The 25,276-nt window shown below is 49.7% G+C and overlaps 1 protein-coding gene and 1 long non-coding RNA gene across 12 annotated transcripts in view; one reads left to right on the forward strand and one right to left on the reverse strand.

Moving 5' to 3' along the window:
* Positions 1-16,090, reverse strand: part of ARHGAP44 (Rho GTPase activating protein 44) — a 148,529-nt gene extending 132,439 nt beyond the window's left edge. For 2 of the 11 annotated variants that reach the window (XM_039500433.1, XM_039500432.1), the window contains exon 1: positions 15,719-16,029. In XM_039500433.1, coding sequence (XP_039356367.1) covers positions 15,719-15,771 — 53 coding nt within the window. In that variant the 5' untranslated portion in view covers positions 15,772-16,029. Of the gene's footprint in view, positions 1-15,718 lie in introns of all 11 variants that reach the window. The other 9 variants (XM_039500436.1, XM_039500431.1, XM_039500434.1 and 6 more) reach the window with 9 other exon arrangements.
* Positions 15,259-24,768, forward strand: LOC120382956. Its single transcript, XR_005588292.1, has 3 exons — positions 15,259-15,363; positions 23,601-23,733; positions 24,595-24,768. It is a non-coding gene; the product is annotated as an uncharacterized LOC120382956 (long non-coding RNA).
* The last annotated feature ends 508 nt before the right edge of the window (positions 24,769-25,276 follow it).

Below are 25,276 nucleotides of genomic sequence, written 5' to 3' on the forward strand. Positions count from 1 at the left end.
TTGAGGGACCCAAGATCAATGGTCACTTCTGAAAAAATCCCAAAAAACGCCTCTGGTCATTACATTTTTCAACCCCACCCTGATCTCCTGCCCTTGTTTCCTATTAAGCGAAGTCTACATCCAGACCATGGAGAACACAAACCAGAGGCGCACACTCGACTTGATTTAAGGACAAGTAACTCATTGCTTCTGTGAAAAAGCCTGCGTCTAGACCCTCTCAGGAAACAATCCTCACAATGACAGGTTTCGGAGTAGCAGCCGTGTTAGTCTGTATCCGCAAAAAGAACAAGAGTACTTGTGGCACCTTAGAGACTAACACATTTATTTCAGCATAAGCTTTCGTGGGCTACAGCTCACGTCTTCGGATGCATAGACTGGAACATACAGCAAGAAGATATTTATACATACAGAGAACATGAAAAGGTGGAAGTACCCATACCAACTAGAAGAGTCCAATCAATTGAGATGAGCTATCGTCAGCAGGAGAGAAAAAACCTTTGAAGTGATAATCGAGATGACCCATAGAAGGTGTGAGGAGAACTTAACATGGGGAAATAGAGTCAATTAGTGTAATGACCCAACCATTCCCAGTCTCTGTTTAAACCTAAATTAATTGTATCTAATTTGCATATTCTCTGTATGTATAAATATCTCCTGTCTGTGTGTCCCACTCTATGCATCTGAAGAAGTGAACTGCAGCCCATGAAAGCTTATGCTGAAATAAATGTGTTAGTCTCTAAGGTGCCACAAGTATTCCAGTCCTCACCATGATTTGCATAGTAACGCCGGGTTCCCCTCCATTCCCTGGGGCGTTACCACACAATTTAGATGCAGGGCAGGGATCCAAGAGTGCTGGTCAAGAAGGATGGAAAAATGGGTGGGAAAATTCCCCCCTTTCCCAAGCCTCTCACCCATAGGGGCCAACTCCAGGGGTACTCTGGGGCTCACACACCCACAGAAAAAAAAATAGGGGGTGCTCAGCACCCACCAGACACAGCTGTTTGGTGAGGCCACCGATCAGCTGTTTGGCAGCTGGCGGGAGGCACTCCGGGGAGAGCAGAGAGCAAGCGGGAGGGTTTCAGGGGAGGGGGAGGAGCAGGGAAGGGAAGAGGGGAGGGGCCTTGGGGGAAGAAGCAGAGTGGGGATGGGGCCTCGGGCAGAGCAGGGGTGAAGCAGCCACCAGGAAAAATCAAAGTCAGTGCCTGAGCTCTCACCCTTAAAATTAAAAAAGTAATTAACCACTGAAACAATGTATCAAGGGTCATGGTGGATTCTCCATCATTGGCAAATTTTCAATCAAGATTGGATGTTTTCCTAAAAGATCTGCTCTAGAACTTATCTGGGCGCAGTTCTCTGGCCTGTGTTGTACAGGAGCTCAGACTAGCTGATCAGAGTGGTTCCTTCCGGCCTTGGAAACTGTGAATCTTAAAAAATACATTCACGACTGCCTGCTGGGAAATCCAAAATTGCCAGTTTTCATAACACTGTGAAGTGCCCATTTTCTGATTCACTGAAAAATTAATTCACATTCAAAAACGTTTTTGGAAGTTTCTGGGGGGTTATTTTTGCCTAAAGGCAGGACAATCCAAGTGAGACCCACCATGGAATTGTGCAGGTTTTCCTAGTATCTGCTACTAACTCGAGATCACTGTGATCCGAAGGAAAACCAAGAACAAACATAAGCACAGATGCCAGAAAGACCAATAAAGTCATCAAGGCAGAGGTAAATAGAGCAGTGAGAAATAAAACATTTTCTAGAGAGCATCTGCAAAGCACTTTACAGCTACTGAGCCTCACCAACCCTTCCTCCCCTACCATGCAGAGAGCAAATATTATCACCATTTTACAGCTCAGAGAGGTTAAGTGACTGCCCCAAGGGTACACAGCAAGTAAGTATCAGAGACAGGATTTGAACCCAGAATTCCTGCCCCTGGGTTGTAGGATTTAACCATTAAACCAATGCTCTCTCTGGTTTATCACCAACTTTTTTTTGACTGGGATGCTGCAAAAAGGGGCTGTTGAGAATGTAACTATTTATGTAAGGATTTAGTACACTAGGCCACCAAGCGGAGAGGAGAATTCTGTTATTATTTTAAGCCCAGCTCAGTCCCCGTAACCCTCCAAAGTTAATTATTGTAACATGCCATTATTATTAAGACACTAAGTCCCTCCAAGAGCAGCAGACACCGACGCAGGTGATGTTTATCAGAAAAGAAGGGTGGGCTAGTTAAACGTGAAGACCGGAGGCAACAGATGAACCCAATAATATGTTCAGTAGGGGAAAACTTTCAACACTGTACACGGGTAATGAATTCCCACTGACAGTGACTAATGACTGCTAGGGAACTGTGGTAGTGGGGTCTTGGGATTTTAGCAGAGAACCAGTGCTGCTGGTAGCCAGATGAGCAACACATCTCCAGGGGCAGGTTTCTTAGGCTCCATTTACCCTGGGTGTAAAGCAGAACAAAAGAATCTGGTCCCCCTCCGGTAAGGAAAGCAGGTTTTCTGGGGAATTCGTTACCAACCATAACAGGAGTAGGGAGCGTACATTTACCAGCCAGATGAAATGCAGCACCCTTGAAAAATCAGACACACTGTCAAAAATGACAGCTGGGTATAATCCACTCATGGGCAAGGCGGATGGTTGCGGGAGCTGGTAAAGGCCTTTCACCTGGAGGTCACCAGGCCAAACGCAGCCCAGGATGAAGACCAATGGAAGACGTCTGTTCAGTGCCTTGTGTGCCTTGGCAGAGGTGTGCGTGCCCAGGCCTAGAATGCAGGCACGGCCCGATGGGCATTGCTGAGTGGGAGACGATGCCCTTACGCCCTGGCTGGCTCTAACAGCAGGATGAGTCGTTAACTTCCCATGCGTGCCACATTCACCCAGCTCATGAAAACTCACCACTGGTCTGTCTCTCCCGTTCGTTCCCCCCCTTCGGGCTGAGAGCCCCTTCCTGATCCTGCTAGGCTGCTACCCTCTGCACAGACCATGCCCACGCAACAAACTTGAGTCTCCCATGAACAAACAGAACGGAGAACACCCTGAAGCCTCCCGGGCCTGGGAGGGGCTGAACAAGGCCGTCCATCCAGCTTTTTGCCAGAATGGCCGCTCTTTTACAGGGGTAGGTTGTTGGCCTTTCGCTCAAACCCCAACCTGGAGTCCTGCAGGCTGCTTTGCATCTGGTACCTGCCCTCTGAGCTGTCTGGGTTGGCTGGCCCTACCAGCTGTCAGAACACCTCCTGGCATGGCTCCGAGGATCACTGGAGAGCATAAGCCTTCCCGGTGCAGTCCCCAGGGAAAGGAACAGGAGACAGTGGCCTGTAAAACGATCTAGACTCGCTCTGCAGGAGTTTCGAGATGCATTAGCTTCACCGTTTAATCCTGCAGCCTGGCCCCACACCCTGCCCTGCATATTGCCATTCGCGTTCCAGGGAGCTACTCACGTGAGTAGAGTTACTTATGTGCACAGGAGCCTGTAGGATCGAGCTCCAATTGGAAGCACCTGTCTTCATGCCAGCTGTGCACTGGGTATTTTACTGTTGACTCTACCCAAACAACAGTAATTCCCCTGCTTGCTGACAGAATTAGCAAGGGAATCTCTTGCTGTGTCTGTGCAGCGTCAGGACCTTCGAGGTTAGCTGAGCTGCTGTCGTTTGGTCCATTTATTTCTTTCCTTTCTGCAGTGGATTTGAATTTGACTCCACATGCTGAAGGATTAGCTTTTCTCACTTACGATAGTCTCTCTACTAGAGGATCAGCAAATGCATTTGAAGGCTGAAGGCAAAGGAAAAAACGGAGTTGGAATCCAACTCTCCCTCCCCCAAACCAGCTCATTCCACTGCCAAAAGGTCCACAGGAAACAGACAATGTGTGATCTGGAGTTTATAATGCATCAGATTAGGTCCTGTTTCCTTCTTCCCCGATGGAGGACAGACTTCCAGCGCAATCAACCCTGGTGTGCCTGAGGAGCCCATCCAAGGTGCTTGGCACCATTCCCGATGGACTCTGGACTGAGGCTAGGTATGCCGAAGTTACAGCATCTTCACTGCAGCTTGTCAATTACCACCGAGAACGCTCTGGATATTTGCTAATGCAACTGCCATCATTTCACAGAAACAAGTCGTGCCGGGGGAGCCGTTCCTGGATTGGCCACAAAATGGGCCAATTCTGAGGCTGTGGGGACACTTCCTCCATTTGTTTGGGCCCAGATTTACTAAGGGGAAATAAAATAAAATAAAAATTTAAAATAAAAATAAAATGATACACGCTGGCCAAAGACCCTGACAGAAACCTGGAGTAACTCCCCAGAAGTCAATGGTGTTGCCAGATCTTGGGTTGTGCAGGTGTAACCCAGAGGTCAGTTTAGCCTTTAACTCCTGGGATATTCTGAAATTTGTCAGCATCTCATTTGTAGCTACTGGATGATGACCTTGACCAATTCAAAGGGACTAAGAGGCAGAGCCCAAAATATTCCAGGGGGCCCAGATTCAAGGTTTGGATTCAGGCCTCTCCAAGGATTTCAACAAACATTTAGGGCCTGGATCTCTCCCTGGGTTTTGGGGTGGTAAATCTGCCAGCATAGAGAACACAGCTATGCAAGCAGCTCACACCATCTCTGCTCTGCCCAGGGTCCAGACTAAGCCTTGCAGTGGGCAAGGCTGGCCAGAGAGGGGCCAGGCCAGGCTGGTAGGGAGGTACATGGATTTAGCATCTCTCCAGGGTAGCGCTCCTCTGCAGCTCCGCCTTGAATTAAAGCTGGCAGAATCCGCCAGGGAGGGATCAGTACCGCCCCCTGCTCTGTCTCCATCATAGCTGCTCCCAGAGGGCGAATCTAGCCCTTAATTTTAATAGGAATGTCCCCTGCATTTGCAAATTGCCCTTGTAACTTCTGGGGCCAAGCAGCCAGCACAGCAGCTGGATTTGGTTCCCAGCACAGTCAACGAGAAGCATCCATCCCCTGAGGATGGCACTTTCAGATGGGACCATTGCACACAGAATTACCCCTTGTGCTGATCTGAGATCGACTCCCAGTGACACCACTTGTAACTAGTGGGATGGACCCTGGAGGAACTAAGAAAGATGATTCCTGCCTGAGTCATCTTGGAAGACAGATAGGCTCTACAGCTAGCAAGGGGGAGGGGGGGCTCTGTTCTTTCTTCCTCCCACCCTGCCAGAAGCCATTGCATCTACCACACAACGCTTCAAAGGGGACAACACAGGGCAGAGTAGCTTAGGTTGGAAATGGAGGCTTTTTAGAAGAGCATAGAAGGAGCCCTGGCCAGCAAAGGATCTCTCGTGAGTCTGTATTAAGAAGATTATTGAAAATTACTATTATTGTTATACTGTAATAGCACCTAGAGACCTCAGCACCAAAGAACTTAACATCTAAGACCCCCACTTCAGGAAAGCATTTTAGTGCATACTCAGATTTAAGCATCTGCTTAAGTATATGCTTCAGTTATGTCCTGAATTAGGCCTAGGTAAATCTTCACGTCAATATTTCTGCACATGCTTAATTAAGCATCTGAGCAGGACCATCGACTTCAATTGGCTCGCTCAGCTGCTTTAGCACCTAAGCATACGCAGGATCGCGGCCTCGGTGTTGGAATTTAATGTATGTCTCTTGCAATGCTGCAAACCCAAACATAACAACCCTCTGCTGGTGAATGAGGCTGGATGAAGTACAAAATAAGTTAAAACTGCTGCCTCTCACTTTGTGTTTGTCCAGCACCTAGCACAATAGAACCCTGATCTCAGTTGGGGCCAGTAGGTGCTATTGTAATAAATAATAAAACTGTCAATTGTCTGAACACATTTCACTAACGTTACAGGTGACAGCCCAGCCCACTGTAACCAAGGGAGAGTAAAAAAAAAACAATCTTCCCCTCTCCATTTTCAGTTTGTTTCCACTGGGCATTTGGCAGCACTACTGTATTGTCAGTTTCACCATGTATTGTCAGTTTCACCCTTTTCTTATATGGCCAGACAGTTTCTCCTATTGTTTGTGTGGCTCTTTCATGCAGCAGTCAAGGAGAGGAAGACGGTTGTAAGGAAAAGGGAACTGTGAAAGCACAAGAATTGGCAGGGGCCTTCAGGGACAGGTGTGAAACCTGAAACTACTTGGAAACATTTTTTAAGTGACTACATCTCAAGCTGACAGCACAAACCTTTTGAACAGCACAAACAGCAAGAAGTAGAGATGGGAATGACCCACAAAACGTGGACTCAGATTAAAATTTCCCTGAAATCCAGGGATGCCGAGATTCAGAGTTTGCTTTTAATTTACTTTTCACTAGAAGTAGCTTCTTTTCATTCTCATATCTCCTGGGGTAACAGTAACACAAGTAAGGTTTCTTGTTTTTTTTTAAACTAGCAACATATACAAAACAAAAATTGTAATCACTGAGCAACAGAACAACTGGACAGCATGGAGGGACTGCATAGCATGACAATATATTCCTGCATAGAACAATCAGTGAAGATTTCAGTTCATACTTGTGAAGTACTTTGAAATCCTCAACTGGAAGAGATTATTGTTTATTGTTGACTCTTTGGCTGGAGCAGTTAGCCAGGGGCTTTGCTGGGTTGTTTACACTGGGAGGAGAAATTGATTATACCAGTCACATATTTCTTTGGTGCAGTCCTGTTTATTGACAAAGAATGTACACAAAGTCCTGTTTCCCTGAACGCAGCAGAAACAGAAAAGCAGACAGCTCCCTTGCTCACTATGTCCAAGCCTGCCTTCCAGTTAGTCCTGTGCCCCCAGGAGCTCTCCCTCTCATGGCTACTTCTCTGGTCTTTTGCTGGCTTTCTGCATCCCCTGGCCACAAGGCAGAGAGCTTGTCAAACAATCCCTCAGCCCCTGCATTTGCAATCGGGAACCCCCCTCTGACCACATGGCTTAGCCCTGCTCAGGTTTTGCCATGCAGCCAACTGCCTTGGCCAGGAACCTCCTATTGTTTCTAGCCATCACTATGTAAAAGGACTTAATTGCCCCTTCCCTTTAGTCTAAAAGAAGGGCACTTAGCACACCCCCAACCAGGACAGTGATTGTCTAATGACCAAAGACCCACTTGACGGCAGCCACTAACACCTTCCAATGCACCACTATTATTTAAAATGGCCTCAGATAAAAGACTTGCATATCAGAGCAAAAAAGTACAAGTGCATTTAATTTCATTTATTTATTGCTGAATGAGCTGAACTGGAAAATTTCATTTGTTTTCCCTAGCAAGAGTGGAAGCCGAAACCATCAGCTTCTGCAGAAGAATCCGAACTGCCATTTAACCAATTCATAGAATCATAGGGTTTGAAGGGACCTCAGGAGGTCATCTAGTCCAACCCCCTGCTCAAAGCAGGACCAAACCCAACTAAATCATCCCAGCCAGGGCTTTGTCAAGCCTGACCTTAAAAACCTCTAAGGAAGGAGATTCCACCACCTCCCTAGGTAACCCATTCCAGTGCTTCACCACCCTACTAGTGAAAAAGTTTTTCCTAATGTCCAACCTAAACCTCCCCCTCTGCAACTTGAGACCATTACTCCTTGTTCTGTCATCGTCTACCACTGAGAACAGTCTAGATCCATCCTCTTTGGAACCCCCTTTCAGGTAGTTGAAAGCAGCTATCAAATCCCCCCTCATTCTTCTCTTCTGCAGACTAAACAATCCCAGTTCCCTCAGCCTCTCCTCATAAGTCATGTGCTCCAGCCCCCTAATCATTTTTGTTGCCCTCTGCTGGACTCTTTCCAATTTATCCACATCCTTCTTGTAGTGTGGGGCCCAAAACTGGACACAGTACTCCAAATGAGGCCTCACCAGCGCTGAATAGAGGGGAATGATCACATCCCTCGATCTGTTGGAAATGCCCCTACTTATACAACCCAAAATGCCATTAGCCTTCTTGGCAACAAGGGCACACTGTTGACTCATATTCAGCTTTTCATCCACCATAACCCCTAGGTCCTTTTCTGCAGAACTGCTGCCCAGCCATTCGGTCCCTAGTCTGTAGCAGTGCATGGGATTCTTCCGTCCTAAGTGCAGGACTCTGCACTTGTCCTTGTTGAACCTCATCAGATTTCTTTTGGCCCAATCTTCTAATTTGTCTAGGTCCCTCTGTATCCTATCCCTACCCTCCAGCATATCAACCACTCCTCCCAGTTTAGTGTGATCTGCAAACTTGCTAAGGGTGCAGTCCACACCATCCTCCAGATCGTTAATGAAGATATTGAACAAAACCGGCCCCAGCACCGATCCTTGGGGCACTCCACTTGATACTGGCTGCCAACTAGACATGGAACCATTGATCACTACCCGTTGAGCCCGACCATCTAGCCAGTTTTCTATCCACCTTACCGTCCATTCATCCAGCCTATACTTCTTTAACTTGCTGGCAAGAATACTGTGGGAGACTGTACCAAAAGCTTTGCTAAAGTCCAGAAATAGCACATCCACTGCTTTCCCCTCATCCACAGAGCCGGTTATCTCATCATAGAAGGCAATTAGGTTAGTCAGGCATGACTTGCCCTTGGTGAATCCATGCTGACTGTTCCTGATCACTTTCCCCTCCTTTAAGTGGTTCAGAATTGATTCCTTGAGGACCTGTTCCATGATTTTTCCAGTGACTGAGGTGAGACTGATTGGCCTGTAGTTCCCTGGATCTTCCTTCTTCCCTTTTTTAAAGATGGGCACTACATTAGCTTTTTTCTAGTCATCCAGGACCTCCCCCGATCACCATGATTTTTCAAATGAATGTCTCTAGGACTCAGGGTTATGAAACTGATCTTCCGAACATAAATTGACGCAGTGCTGTCTGCCAGAGTCAGCAGGCAACCTCTGTCCCTAGGCTTTCCCAAGTTGCAGCAGGGTGAAATTGACAAAGCTCAGGTCGGTTTCAGGGCAGCACCATTCAGAACCCTGAGGGTACAGCCAAATGGTGAGGAATCATGGCAGTTTCACACTGCAGCTGCTAGGGAAAGGTCTATGCAGCAGCAGAAGCCGGAGTGATTCTGATACTGGCAGGCCTGTTTCACACCTCTATTACTGTTTCTGTTTCTAACTCCTATGCTAAAAAGCAGCCACTAGCATGAATTGTCATGCATATTTTAATGCAAATCCACCAGAGCTAAGCTCCTAATACAGATGATCCTTTATTGCCTTTATTTCCCCTAAATCCTATGTAGGGGGAGGGGGAAGGAATTGCCAGTCTTCTGGAAAGATTCAATTGTTTTCTGGGACAAACGTTCCTCCAAAGACCTGAATCAAATTAAACCAGCCTCTTCCAACTTCATCTTTCTTTGCCAGGATATTATCCTTCCCCCTTAAAGCAGCCAAAAGGAAGACCTTCAAATACAAATTTAAAGGAACGGTGGGGAGCAGCCATACAGATGTGTGCATCTGTTTCAGAACGTGGACCAGAGGCCTGCTGTTATCTGTGAGCATGACTCCCATCTCTGAAGATGGGAGCGGGGAAGGATACCTCAGAAATGAGATTTTGGGGTGGGTGAGGTGGTAAGACACCTTGGATCCAAAGAGACAAGCAACAATGCAAATCATTTGTTCCTTCTGAGTTAACTATCCTAGGGAAACATACAAACAAATAAGCCACCCTGTTCTTTTTATTTATTATGCTATATTCACAGCTGAGTGGCGATGTCTGCTCAGTGCACAGCATCAGTGGGGAAGCCGAATAAAATGCTAGGCTGCATTTGGAGAGAGAACAACATGGAAACGTATTTCAGTGCCTTGGGGTAACTGCAGGGCTCACTCACAACTTGAATAGCACGGCCTGCGTGGGCCCCACTCATCTCAGCAAGGGCAGAGAGAAAGCTCCTTTAAAAGGGATTAGGTAAGTGTGATGCCCACCCAGAGCAAGGGAACGCCATGATATGGGATGCCTCTTAGGCCAGGTCTACACTACAGACCTATATCGGTATAGGTACATTGCTCAGGGGTGTGAAAAATCCATCCCCCTGCGTGACACAGTTATAGCGACCTAGGCCCCCCCCGGATAGACAGGGCTGTCTTCAGGAGAGCTTCTCCCATCCACATAGCTACCGCCTCTCAGGGAGGTGGGTTACCAAGCCAATGGGAGAAGCTCTCCTATCAGTGTAGGAGCATCTCCACTAAAGCGCTCCAGCAGTGTAGCTGCGTTGCTGTCACGCTGGATGTGAAGCCAAGCCCTTAGTGCCCACACAGCAGGTTTATAGCGACAGACTCCAGGCTTCTGAGACCAGACACTCTGGCACCAGAACGTGTAGCCTCTGCCTGGAGAACCCTGGGTGCTGCTCTCTGCCTGAGCTGGGGTTCGTGGCACAGGCGAGCTATCGCCATTTCTTAACCACAGAGCAGAGGGGCCATCTTGACTAGGGGCAGGCTCGTTTTGACATGGCAAGAAGAGCCCTCATGCATGCCATATTTGTTTCTCTAGGCCACCTCTATGCCTATGGCCTGGGGGAAGAGGGAGAGACTCTCCCTATGTCAAAATATCCTTTAGCCTAGCGGAAAGTGCACTGAGCTGGAAGCCAGGATACCATGAACTCAGGTCTCACCAGCTCCACTCACTGCTGTTCCTATTTACCTGCACTTCACCCCTCTTCGCACCGTGTACATCCGCCTTAGGAAGCAGTCGATTATCAGTCAAAAATAAGGGAACTGAAATGTCACACAAGTTCATTTTAATGACCAGGCCCCTGATAACGGCAGCCACTACTCTCAGCCACTACTCTCAGCCACACTCTCGCTCAGAAAGAAGCTGCCAAATACATGCGCTTGGTTGTGTCGTCTGAAACCACTGGTCTAGCCACAGGACCGCGCTACCTTCCCAAAGCCAGGAACAGAAGCCAGTATTCCTGACTCCTCCGCTCTAACCACTAGAATGCACTCCCCCTCCAGAACTGGGGATACCACCCGAGTCCTAACTGACCACTGTACTGCTGTCTAGCAAATAGCTGTGTAACTCATTGGCAAAGCTCTATGACGTGCCTCCATAGTAATCACTTATGAGTGAGAGCCCCAGCTGGTATAGATCAGCTCTACTGAAGCCCATGGAGCTAAGCCGACTGACTGCAGCTGGGGATCTGGTCCACTACTTCTGTACCAACTTTGGTCTGAAAAGATCCTAGAGCAGATTACAAATTATGTACATGCTACTAATCTGCAGCATCTCTAGGGTGAAGCAGAATAACAACGAGGGGAAAGGGAAAAAACCCGGCTATTATAAACCACGTCCTGGGATCGTTACAGACAACTGAAAGCACTTGACTTATTTGGGGGACACAATCCGTAGAGAAAGAAAGTTGTTACCTCGCGACAACTGTTTGCTGTGGGAGGGGCTGGCAAATTTCAGTCCCGATATCGCCAAAGCCCTCCTACAACGGACATGAACTGGCAACCTCAGCACTGAGACCTGGGACTAGATGGATGAACAGCTCTCCCTTCAGCTCAGCCATCCCTCCAGTTCAGATGCATTGCAGGAAGCGTGCCCAGCTGCAACCTACACTGGACCTGTTTGAGGACATCACCTCTTCAGGAAGATCCAGGGGGTACCTTTACCCAGCACCACATTTCATGATCATTAAATAGAAGTTCCAATCTCCATCCATTCATCAGCCTCCATAGTCAACCCCGTTCTGACCACTGCCCAGTCCCTTTCACCGGCAGCCCCTCTCCAGCACGGCTCTACACGTGGCCATGCCAAACCCTGCTTGCTCTCCAAGACGGCACTGACGAACCACCTCGTGGGACCGCTTCCGAATGGGCTGCTCCCCAGGTCTGTGCCTCCAGCCACTGCCTCGCATCAGCACCCGGGTCTACTGCTACCACATGCCCCACCCATCCCGCTCCCATGGAAATCCATGGCACGACTTGCGAACTTCAAAGGGAGCAGAACCAAGTTGCATGCACACCTCTGGCATGTCTCAATGCCAGGCCTGCAGCAAGCACTTCTCTCGCTGCCCCTGTTTGTTATACGTAATGGCATTAAAAAATTGACAAAATTCATTCCAACTAGAATAGCTGCCTATTTATTTTTAAAATGTGATGGCTCCAATATCAATACACATGACTAAATAACCTCGGTTTTCCTGGCACATGGACTCCTGGCCACCCCACAGTATTTTGGCCAAGAGCATAGCAGGTTTCAATAGAGAATTAGACACCTATTTGAACGCTGAGAACATCCATGCTTGCATTAGACAAGATACCAAAGAGACTGGCTGAGATGTACAAACCCTCATAGGCTTAGAGCATAAGCCAACTGTTAACTGACCAGGGGTGGGAAGAAATTTCCTCTGAAGAATCACATACTGGTCACTGTCGGACACAGGATGCGGGCCTGATGTGGATGCAATTCATACGTTCTTAGGACAGAAGGCTCTCAGCCAATGAGTAAAGCAAGCATCCTGCAGAGCGAGGCTAGGACCAAGCCATCTGTTTCGGGACAGCCGGGACCCCACAGACTCGCACTGCAAAAGAGACGGTACAGTGATTTAGCACTGCTGCAGCTGAGGTCGCAGAAGTACATGCCTTCAAATCAGCACATGCTTTGTTCGCCAGCTATCTCAGCAAGCCGCCTGGCTTCCAACAGCTGGCTCCATACGTGCAGTATGTTATCGGTCAGTATTCCAGATTCCACAGAGCAAGTGTCTCAGCGGGATCTGCTCTGCTCACAGTTCAAATCCAGAGGCTGGCACAGTTATAAAGGTAAATCCAGTCTTGCCAATTCCTGTGATTTTATCCCCAGCCTCGTGACTGCTGATGCTCTTTGCAAAGTTCCAGCTTCCAGAGCCAGGTGATGATGCGAGAACCTCAACTTCCATTTAAACATCTTCCATTTCTAGCCCTCATGGCTGAGGAGAAAAGCCAGAAACGTGATCCCCAAAGGCTCCAAAACCAGAAGGGAAATACCCCCAAAGTGAAAAACATCTCATGACTTTTCAGGCACTCTCATGATTTTGAGGGCCTGACTCATGATTCCGAAACACTTGGGGTGGGCAGTGCTGAAAACTCCCCCCCCCACACACACACACCCTACTGAGCATCTGATGCTGCTTGCCATGGTACCTCACTCTCCTTGAGAGCACACCTCAAAACTCACTTCTCTCCTCTAGCCCAGCTTCACCAGAGCCTTCACTCGGGACAGTGCCCCTAATTGCCATCTGCTCACTTGAGAACTACACCAAGCAATAGGCAGACGGGACAAGTGCATCATAAGGTCCTTCCCTGTTGTTCCCTGCCAAGCTCTTCAGGCCCTTCCTGTGCAATGTCTAATTTGAGACCCGATCCCTTTAATGACATCAATGCCGGTGGATCCTGATGCCCCTGCAGAAACCCATCAACTTCAGGGGCCCTTCTGTGCAGCGCTCAGACCTGAGATCATAAGCACCTTGGGGCAGTGATCTTCTCTGCAAAATGCCATGCAGTTTTATAGTGCAACAGCAACTCAAAGCAGAGCCGATGCAATCCCTAGCTGTGCATGGTGAACGTCTAACAGAGGAGCCGTTCAGCCCCCCTCCTCCAAAAGCAAAAAGAAATAAAAACGACATCATTGCAAGTCTGAGCTCACTGGATTTTTCTTGGGATTTCAAACCTTGCATCCAAGAGCCTTTGAGTAAACTCCATGTTTTGTTAGTTGTGTGCACAGCACCTAACATAAAGGGGCCCCAAGCTCTGACTGGGGCCACTGCTCGGTGTGATCTGGGATCATAGAAAGTGAGGCACCGATTCAGAAAATCACTTAAGCATGAGCGCAAGTTCCATCCTGAATCAGGGCATGTGGCGAGACAGCCTCGCATCACTCTCAGAGCTGCACAGCAAACGACATAAAAACAACAAAGCTCCGCGAGCTAATGCAAAACAGAGCCGGCACAGAGGCCGGGTAACCAGAGGCCGCCAGGGTCACTCTGTTTGTGGTTGTGAACTGCACAGATTCAAAGGCAGAGACATGACACCCCCAACAGCTTGCTGGGAATGGTGAAGTCCATTCTGGGCAGCTTACACGTGTGACATGAATTGAGCCGATTCACAGGCTTGTTGTTTTCAAGACCAGCACTCCAAAGGTTAGAAGGAGTATGAGATTCTGACAACAAACAGGTTAGAAGCCAAAATACGCTGCCCTGGGGGTACATTTTCTGGGTTATAACATTCCACGAAATCCACTCAGCCGCCCTCCCTTTCCATTGCCCCTGCACCTCTCTGCCAGCTAAAAGAACTTGTTTAATTAGAGAAAGAAAAGAAAAAAAACTCTACCCCTCCCTTTCTTTCCCTATAGAAAGCCATTGCAAAATCTTGGAAAATTATACAACAATAAACTAAACCATGTCTTTGGACACAGTCCCAGAGAGCACATCAGATCACGCAGAGTATTCCCCAGGTTCCCAAGCTCCATCCAATCCTAGCAAGCATAACCCTAGGGATGGGCGTAAGACAACCAATCGAGATCCTATCACAGGGTGAGTTGCCCCGGGTATCCCTCATGCCCCAACCAACTTTGATGGGCTCCATCAACACAGAGCTCATTGCAGAATCAGGAACAACCCTACCAGCTCCATCCAGGCACCAGCCAACCCGATTCAGCCCAAGATGAGTTCAGTGTCAAAGCCAAAACCCGGAGAAACCGATACGGGGTCCGCGGCCACAGTCCAGGAACGACATCCAGTCATCAAAGAAGCAGAACAATGTTCATCCCCGCAGTGGAGTTTAATTGGCACCACAAAGAGCCTCCTTAATCAATCAGTCTGGGTAGATAAGACTGGGCCGGGCCTGGCCACAACGCAGCATAGCTGATGCTCTATTCCTATCATGACACTCCAGACTCTCCACCTGCCCAATACCTGAGGGCAAAAACCAAATGGAACCAAAACCAGCGTCTGGCTTGTTTATGCCTTTTATCAGTGGCACCATCTTTGGGGGGTGGGGTGTCGCTAAGGCCCTGATCTGGCCACAGCTGCATGTGCCCACCCCCTGCGGAGCCCCATTTTGCTGCAGGATCGGGGCCCGACTCCAGAGTCCAAAGCAAACTTCATTGGCTGGCCGGGTTGTGCACCAGTTACCGCTGGGCTCTTGCCCGCTGCCAGCAGACCTCTCCCTTCCCAGCCTTTTCAACACCTGCTCCCACCTCCTCTCTAGTCCCTGCAAACTCCTGCTGCTGCAGACCCCCCCCCCCAGGAAGGCCAGGCGAGAGGCTGCCAGCAGAGATCTCACCCACCAGGAAACGCCACGGAGGAATAAAGGATGGGGCACGCCAGTGAATACGCAGGGGCAGCCATCCAGGTGAAGTGCATCTGGAAAAATCCACCACACCGATCCCATCGCTCAAGCCCGCAGGCTCCTAACACAACCCATCGGGCCAAGGAGCAGCCTGACAAGGTACAAGGCACCCACTGCGCAGGGTACCGATGGGCAGCCTGGGGAGGGAGCGGGGGTCCGAGGAATAAGTCGATAACACAGCGAGAAGGAGGCTGGAAGCTACACCCAGGTCTGGGAGCTGCGGGGCCACTAGCCCCGCCAGAGAGATTTAGCAAACCCCGGGCAGAGCCGCAAACCGAGCAGGGCGCCCCGATCCCACGGGGAGGGGCGCTGCACGGAACGGGAGGCAGGAGCCCGGGCTGGGAAGTGACCGGACACACGGGAGAGGGGGGGAGTTTGCCCAGGCTGGGGCCCCCCCCAGCAGGGCCCCGGTTCGGTCCCGCTCCCCGCCGGGCCGGGCCGGGCCGCCCCCTACCTGCCCACGGTCTGGTTGGCGAGCTGCCGCATGCGGTTGAATTGCTTCTTCATCTCGGCAGCGGGCCGGGGGCCGGGGCGATCCGCGAGCAGCCGGGCGGTTACATGGCTCCCGACGGGAGCGCGGCGGCTCGGGCGCTGCGGCGGCGGCGGCGGGCGGAGCGGGCAGCCTGGGGCCGGCAGCGTCTCACCGCCTCCATCCCGGCCCCGCGTGCGGCCGCGCTGCGATGCTCCCGGGCGGCGGCGGCGGCAGCTCCCACCCCCCGCTCAGCGCATCCTGCGGCATGGAGCTGGCGCGGCTCCGCGCCCCTCCTGCTCCCACCTTCGCTTCGCCCCTGCAGGCTGCTGGGCGCCTCGCCGGCTGAATGGCGGCTGCTACTGCGGCTGCTCGCCCGGCTCGGCTCGGCCCGGCCCGGCCCGGGGGCGCTGGGAGATGTAGTTCCTCCCCCACTCGCCGGCGGGTTCGGGGGTTCCCACCCCCCGAACCGGCCGCAAGGGGGCGCGCTGCAAAGAGGGGTAATTAGCAATGACCACCCCTCACTCCGCATCATGGCAGGGACGGCCCAAGCCAGGCGCCCAGCAGACTGGGGAAGGGATCCCTGCCCAGCAAAGGGCTCTCCCGCTCCCCCCAGGGCAAGTACTGTCCAGCACCCCCCCCCCCAGCCTCTGAAAGCCCTCCAGCTGCGTGGGACAGGGACCCAAGGCCCAGAGAGCAGCAGGCTGGGCCTAGGGAATGCTCTGCCCCGAGGCAGTGACACAGGCCAGGGACTCCTGGCTGGCTCTTCACTTTCCCTGTTTGGCTGGTTGGGGAGCAGGAGGGGTTGTGTGCATCCAATTCAAAGGCGAGCCTTTAACGTGCTAAAAGTTGCCAAATTCACCTTATCTATCTGTGCCCATACATGGCAATCTATAGACGTGTGGGACTGGAAGGGACCTCGAGAGGTCATCTAATTCAGTCCTCTGCACTCAAGGCAGGACTAAATATTATGGAGACCAGCCCTGACAGGTGTTTGTCCAATCTGCTCTCAAAAATCCCCAATGATGGAGATTCCACAACCTCCCTGGGCAATTTATTCCAGTGCTTAACCACCCTGACAGGAAGTTTTTCCTAATGTCTAACCTAAACCGCCCTTGTCGCAATTTAAGCCCATTGCTCCTTGTCCTATTCTCAGAGACTAAGGCGAACAATTTTTCTCCCTCCTCTTTGTAACACTCTTTTATGTACTTGAAAACTGTTATCATGTCCCCTCTTGATCTTCTCTCCAGTCTAAACAAACCCAAATTTTTCAACGTTCCCTCACAGGTCACGTTTTCTAGACCTTTAATCTTTTGTTGCTCTTCTCTGGACTTTCTCCAATTTGCCCACGTCTTGGACATGTGGCACCCAGAACTGGACACAGGACTCCAGCTGAGGCCTAATCAATGCAGAGTAGAGCAGAAGAATTACTTCTCGTGTCTTGCTTACAACACTCTTGCTAATACATCCCAGAATGATGTTTGCTTTTTTTTGCAATCGTGTTACACTGTTCACTCATACTTAGCTTCAGATCCAGTAGGACCCCCAGATCCCTTTCCACAGTACTCCTTCCTAGGCAGTCATTTCCCATTTTCTATGTGCACAGCTGATTGTTCCTTCCTAAGTGGAGTACTTTGCATTTGTCCTTATTGAATTTCATCCTGCTTACTTCACACCATTTCTCAGTACACAGTCATTGTGTGGCAGGTGATCAGAGCTCGGAGACACCAGCAGAGAGCTTATCAGGACGGTGCAGCCAGCCAGCATTTCCACCAGCAAAAATGGTATGAAATGATGGTATGTTTGTGCAAGCCTTCTACAGGGCTGTGAAGGCTGCCCTGAAACCAGCTTAGCATCCTCGGGGGACACATGTATGCGTTTCAACTTGATCCAGTGGCTAGCTGTCTCGGGAGAGCAGGCCTGGTGCTCTGGAACAGCTCCCAATGAAGTTCAGACAGGACCCCTTGTCGTGTGGCACCCCTCAGGGCACACTCTCACTAGGGCAAGCCTTCTTGCCTTCAGCACCTCCTGGGTCTGACCTCAGAGCATTCAGCACCCCTGTTTCATGCCATGAGCTCCCCATCTGGATGGGACACCTGAGGAAGCATTACATGCCCCAAAGGGCCATGCACCCCAACTTCGCAGTCAGCCGTGACTCCCAGCCAGTGGTGTAAAACAAGGGTTTATTAGTTGTCTGGAACACAGTGTAGAGCAGATCTTGTTAGCAAGAAAGTAGGAACATTCAGTAAAGGCCATCTTGGGGAGACCCAGAGCCTTGGGCTCTCCCCCCGAGTCCCAAACCTGGAGACTGCCCAGCTTCCAGCAGCCCACCCTCCGTCATGCCCAGCTGAACCTCCTCTATCCAAGGCAAACTGGTCACCTTGCCTCCACCGCTCTCTTTGTTCTCCAACTCCTCTAGCTGGCTCTTGCAGAGGATGGGCCCCAGCCATTAGTTGCCAGAATACAGCGTGTCAGGCCATCGTCTGGGCCCAGGGAACTAGACAGCAGCCACACCTGCCCTCTAGGGGTCACTGCAACAACTACACACCCTTGTCCCACCACCTAGATACTTGTGCAACACATAGGGGAAACCGAGGCACACACCGTATTAATGCAAAACATTAAGAAAATTCCCACTTCATCACACTAGTGCACTGAACTAAGAATCAGGAGACTTGGGTTCTAGTCACAGCTCTGTCACTTACCTGCTATGTGACCATGGGCCAATAACTCTGTGTTTCAGTTTCCCCAGCTATGAAATGAGACCGACCCTTCCTTGGGATCTGTGGCTGAAAAACATTCTATGACGGGCTGGTATTGTTGTTATCTCTGGGAGTCAAAGCACCTGCAGCCTCCATAGAAATCAACGGGAGTTTTAGGTATTCAGCTATTGTGATGTAGGCTATTGTGTGCACTTAACATATCACAACTGACAGCAGAGCTGAGCCCACTGAATATGTCTTTGTTATATTAGACACTTGAAGAGGTGCAAATCATTTTGAATTTTACATTTTTTTTTTTAAATTTTAAATACATCCCACTCACCCCTAGGAAATCAGAAACACAATGCAGTAGCTATTTTGGTTGTCTCCAAATTACCACAATGCATAGTGCTCCACCTACTGGTCAGCAAGTGCTATGCACAGGGCTGAGCTAAGGGGGTGAAGGATTCTGATGCATAAACAAAGATGCCTGGGCCTCATAACAAACTGGGGAAGGGTTGCTAAATTGTTTAAAAAAACTAATAAACCCCCAGCCATGTTTATCTCAACTCTGTGGAAACCCAGGAGAAAAATCAATGTTTGCCTGATGGAAAAAGCCAGGAAATTCCGTGCTAAGGGTAAAGCTCTGTCCACAACTCATCTTGCTGAGTTAGCTGCTGCAGCCCATCTGATATGTTAACAATCTTGCGATCTGTAGGGGGGCAGTGCGGTGAGTTAAGAATGTAGCAGCCCGTTTCCGTGTGAGTTTTTCTTCTCTTTCCTAGGTCTGATTTGAGGACACAGTCAGGCTTGTGGGGGAAGAGGATTTGGAAAAATGGGATCTGCTTTTCTCCTGACATTTGTTTGCAAAATTTTTATGGGGTTTATTTTTTCTCCAAAATATTTGTTTCCGGTTGGAGAATCAGTACCAGGAACCCAGTGTTTATGACCATAACAAACCCCGGTGTGCAGCCGTGCAGCCATAAACACTACCAATAACAATAACAAACCAGTGTCTTCACTCCCGTTTACAGATCCAATCCTTCAAGCACCTGCATGGTGAAACCACCTCCTGTTGACTGTTTAATGAAGTTCTGGGTGCGGCGTGTTTATAGGATCAGGACTTTCATGAGCAACCCTACAATAACTGAGCTGGTGGTGTTTTGGAAAGGAAGCAGCTTTTATCAGTTATTTGCTAGGAAGAGCATGAAACATCGCAGATAGATATTTTCAGTGACTTTAGCACTCAGGGAAAGTAGCAGGCTGGAAGCGGTGGGGAAGGAATAGCATTAACAATGAATAGTACCAATGGGCCTAATTTAGCACTGGTGTATGAGATGCAACTGATTTCGACTGAGTGGCTCTTGCTCATGCCAGGGCTGTGTTAGGCCCAGAAACTGATACCAGTCTAGCACCTTTCATCCCAAGTTGCTTTGCACACAACACTAGCACTGCATGCAGCTTTCACAGGAAGGAAAAGCTACAATCGAGGCCCTGATCCCACCCCAGGATCTGCTAGCTTGGAGCCCTACGCTCCCGTGGAGATCCAGCAAGACTCTGCATGAACACAGGGGCCAAGGATAGCGGATCCTCATACAAGACGAAGCCCTAAGGATGCAACTCAACAGCCATTTTAATCCCTTGTTTTTACTCACTGGGAAATATTTATGCAATTTCCCTTTTGGGAGGAAACTTTCCATACTCGGTCTCAGCCCAAGAATGAGTGAGTGAGCATGTGTGTGTGTGTGTGTGTGTGTGTGTGTATGGTCTGTGTGAAATCCACCCAGAAAATACACAACTGGGGATATAAATATACTTTGGTTCCATCTTTCCATTGTTGTTATTTGTAGCAGAGTAGCGCCTACAGGTCCCATTGTGCTAGGTGCTGTACAAACGCAGAGTATGAGACGATCCCTGCTCTAAAGAGTTTACAGCCAAAGGTCTCAATCCTGCAAGGCCTTAAGCAGGTGCTGAACTTTACACACTACTGAAGTCAAGCGTGTGCATAAGCCTTTGCGGGACCTGGGCCTACACAGACAAAGCAAAAGGTAGGAGAAAGGAAATGGAGATAGTGGAGCTGTACAGAGGAACTGGCCCGTGGACATCAAAAGAGCACATCATGGTGGAGAAGAGACTAACTTCGTTGGGGCTCTCAATGAAGGTGCCAGATGGATGGGGAGACCTGTGCCCTGGGAACTGAAATGAGCCCAACAAGCCACTGAAAAGCCAATTAGCGCCAGGAAAACCACACCTGGAAGACTGTGAGAGGTCCAGCACAGAGCTGCTGATTGAATCTGGGTCCCAGCTGACCTTCAGCTGGGCTGGGGCTAACTGCTGGACAGGCTGTAGAATCAGTTGCAAATGAAGGCAGCAGCTGATTTCACAAGATACACGGCAGTATCAGCCAGGCACCAGACAACAGCTCCCAGCCCCACGGCCTGGAGTCGTGAGAGATTTGATAGAGTTTGTTTTTCTATCGAAACCTTATTCACGCTTCCTGTTGCCACTGTGCCTGGCATTCCCAGCAGCGTGTTTGCAATGGCGCAGACACTGGGCTAGATCCTCAGCGGAGCTCCAGCTCTCTGTGCGTACCCAGCATGGCTGATTTATAGAAGACTACACTCCTGTCCTTGGAACCGACGGATTGCATGCTAATGCTAAAGGGACCCCAAGAGCCCCTGACGCCCCCGGTCCAGCCCCAGCCCCACAGTCTCTGTTACATGCAGTGCCCATTTAAGGCCCTTTCTGAATTAATCAGCAGTTCCCCTGCCACTCTCCCCTGTAATCTGTGTTCATTTTGGATGGGCAATTGTTGCATATCTCACAACCGATAGATTCTTTTGTCTAATGTTCTCTTCATCTGGTTATAGCTCCTCAGACATTTCTATCAGCAGGGAGGGGGGCAGGCACCCAGACAGGGTAGGTGACAGCTGAATTTGGGGGCATTACCAGACTCCGGGTCAGGGGAAGGAGCATGCACGTCACAATTCATGTCTCATCATCCTGTAATGGCACAAACGGCTGCTTACTCTGCTGCTAGCGATGGTATTCTGGGCCATCGTTGTAGGATACTGCAGTATTGTGAGCCAGTCCTGTCGGATACTGCAGTATTGTGAGCCACATCTGTCGGATACTGCAGTATTGTGAGCCAGTCCTGTCGGATACTGCAGTATTGTGAGCCACATCTGTCGGATACTGCAGTATTGTGAGCCAGTCCTGTCAGATACTGCAGTATTGTGAGCCAGTCCTGTCAGATACTGCAGTATTGTGAGCCAGTCCTGTCAGATACTGCAGTATTGTGAGCCACTTCTGGCGGATACTGCAGTATTGTGAGCCACTTCTGGCGGATACTGCAGTATTGTGAGCCAGTCCTGTCGGATACTGCAGTAGTCTTTTGAAGAAGGGAGATACCAGCACATGTTACTGCACACATCCATGCTGGTTTCAGATGGCGCCAAGGGGTCTGTTTAGTGTAGCAAAGCCCTCTGGGACAGCTGCTATACCATCCACTCTGCCCATGCCCCACTGCTATATCAGGCACTGTGCCCATCCCGTCTGCTGTACCATGCACCATACCCATCCCCTCTGCAATCCCAGCCCCTGTACCTGCTCCTCTCTGATACACCCACTCCACTGTGCTCATCTTCCCATTCCCACTGCACCGCTCTGCTCTGTGGGGTCTGGGTGAATGCGGCACAGAGCAGCGTGTTTGCACCGTGGGGAGTGTGGCTGGGTGTAGGAGCCCAGTCTCTGGGGTGGAATGAGGGAGGGTGACTGGGAGTGTGTATAGGGAGGGGGGCAGTTTGTGTGTATGCTCCTTACTCTAGATTCCCCACTAAAGGCCCCAGCCTGTCCTGGGAGCGGCCATTGACTTCAGCGTGAATAGGATCAGTCAGGCAGCCCTTACCTCAGGCCGCTTGCCAGGCTGTGCAGCGAGCTCTCGGCGTAGGCGTATCAGAACTCATTCCAAAAAACCCTGCCTGGGTGTTTCTATTCTGGATCTTCCCAAATGTTAGTTAGCTAGTTCGTTTCCTCTTCCCCTCTGCCGATGCGGAGAAAGCCAGTGTCAGCAACGAGCCGGCAGCTCTCCCAGCCTCTCCCTGGCGCCTGGTGCAGGCAGATAAGGAGTCGCACGTTTCAGAGCCACAGTTATTCTCTCGGGTGTGTTTGATACTAGGTATAGCACTGGCAAAGGAGGAGTGAGGGCTTAGATCAGGCCCTGGGGTTATGGATGAAGCAGGTACAGTGTGGCAGAGGCAGAAATATGGAAATCCCTCCATTGCATATAAGTATGCCCTGAATTAAACTCTTCCTCCCATCCCAGGAAGGCAGTTGTGTTATGCTTGTGGGGACTTATACACCGGCAAATGCTCATTGCCAATATCCCTGCTTTGAAATTGGGGGTGTTTTAAATTGCAACGTCCAATACTGTTATACTGGAGAATCCTGCCCGAGCCCCGCTGAAAACGGCCTTTATTGCATGCAGAATTAGAGTGTCAAGACCTCCCTGGCTAAGATGGGAGCCCTCTTTTGCCAGGCACTGTGTATGCATAGCCCCTGCCCTTAAGAGCTTACAAACCAAACAGGCAAGGGACAGGGGAGGAATAGAGAAAGGAAGTGACTTGCCAAAGGTCACATAATAGATTAGTGTCAGAGCTGGGAGCAGACTCCAGGTCCCCAGTGCCATGCCCTAACCACTGGCCCATGCTGCCCACTTGTAGTACATCCTTTCTGTGTTCCTTTCCCCCTGACTGCCAGGGCCAGAGACATTCGTAGGAACCAAGAACCCCTGTCATGAAGAGCTCATCTGCTCCTTATTCCCCACTGGAGAGTCTGGATAGGACATCCTCACCTTGAGGCAGCCTGGGTGTCCCAGACAGAGCAGGAACATCTTGCCAGCCTGTTTTCATGGCCGAGTCCCTAGTAATAAAGCATGGGCTTGTAAGCTGTTTGGGTTGGGACTGTCTGTACATTCCATTTGTGTACAGCACCTGGCACACTGGGGCCTCGATCCCCGATTGCTACCTCTAGGTGCTATGCTGATACAGAACCCTCATGCTTTCTTGCTGTTTGCAAAAGAGAAAGTGGCAACCAGGCATACGCTCTGAAGGCGCATCGGCCACAACGACAGCAGTCATGAAAACAACACTCTCGTTTCTCACCAGGCATCGGCAGGTCTCCAACGGGCAATGGGACGTCATTGGAGGAGACACGAGAAAGCTCTGGCACTAAGTTCTTCCTTTGATCAAAAAGCTCGGCCACTCTTATGATCATCTGGCATCTGTTCCCGTCTCCACAGTGAATATGACAGGATGGCTGCATGGACAAGGAATCCAGTTAGACTGACTTCTGTATTGTCTCCTTCCTTTCATTATCCATGGAGCTGCCAGACCACCCCCTCCAGCACACACAACTGCAGTGTGGGGCACAGGGGCAGGAAATCCACCTGCTAGAGGAGAATCCCAGGCTCTGTATGGCATTTATCTGGGCCCCATTCCCGGGTAGCTTAGCACCACTCACTCTTTAATGCGTTTGTCCTCACCCACCCTGTAAGACAGGGCAGTGCTGTTACCTCCACGGTACAGAGGGGGAACTGAAGCCCAGAGAGACTCAGGCTACATCTACCCCCTGGAGGTTGGGGTGTGGTTCCCAGATCACATAGCCATGCTCACACAAGCTCTCATCTGAGCTAGCGCTTTAAAAGGCCAATGTAGTAATGAGAGTAGGGTGACCAGATGTCCTGATTTTATAGGGACAGTCCCGATATTCAGGGCTTTTTTCTCATATAGGTGCCCATTACCCCCCACCCCCACCCCGATTTTTTACACTTGCTATCTGGTCACCCTAAATGGGGTTGGGGCAATGCACATGGGTAAAAAGACACCCCCTGCCCCAAAGAGCTGGCAATCTACATTGGCAAGTGGAACGGATGCAGCAAATCCTGCAGTGACTGGACACAGGCCTGAAGCTGGGGCTACTCTACTCTTAAGCATGCTAGCTCAGACGAGAGTATGTCTCCTCACCTGAGGACTCACAGTTGACACAGCCTAAGGGACTGACCCCATGTCTCACACGTCTGTTCCACAACTGGGAACTGAACCTGGTTTGCCCAAGCTCCAGGCTGGAGCACTAATGACCAGCCCAGTTTTCCTTTCCTAGATTGTCCTCCTTAGCCCATCGCTGGAAGAGGCACTTGGGTACCAGAAGCAAATCATGAAAAAGTGGCCGCCTGGGTAGCAGCATCAGGAGTAAAGCTGGGCCTTTTTTTTTTTTTTGGCAAATAGTAAATTCACTGAAAAATGCTTTGTTGGAGAAACCAAAATTATTTGCAAATTCGACTCCATGGGAAATGTTTGTTAGAAGACATCAAAACAGTTTGTAAATGTTTCCATTTTGCAACAATGTTTTGTTGGTAACTTGAGTTAGGTTTATTATCTTCCTCCCCCGCAAAGGTGAAAACCACATGAAAACTAAATGAAAAACTGAAAAAAAAAAGAAAAAAAAGCACATTTTGGATTGAAAAACACCCTGAAAACAAAATAAAAATAATAATAATAAATCATTTGGTTTTGGGGTTTTTTGGTTTTGTTTTGGGCATTTTTTGGATCCCAAACTAATTTTTTTTCCAGTGTTTCATTTTGATGAGGAAAAAAAATAAAAAAATCTCAATTTTGGTTCAAAACAGACCAACATTTTTTTTTCAGATTTTTCGGTTCGGCTCCTAGACTAAAATATCAGATATTCACTCAGCTCCAGAAGCAGCTTTAGTGGGGGGGCCTGGATTCAGTTGCTCTCCCAGAAATCATGAGCCCAAGGGTGCAAAACCAGCCAAACATACACT

The sequence above is a fragment of the Mauremys reevesii genome, linkage group 15, assembly GCF_016161935.1.
Source record: "Mauremys reevesii isolate NIE-2019 linkage group 15, ASM1616193v1, whole genome shotgun sequence".
NCBI classification, from domain to species: domain Eukaryota; kingdom Metazoa; phylum Chordata; order Testudines; family Geoemydidae; genus Mauremys; species Mauremys reevesii.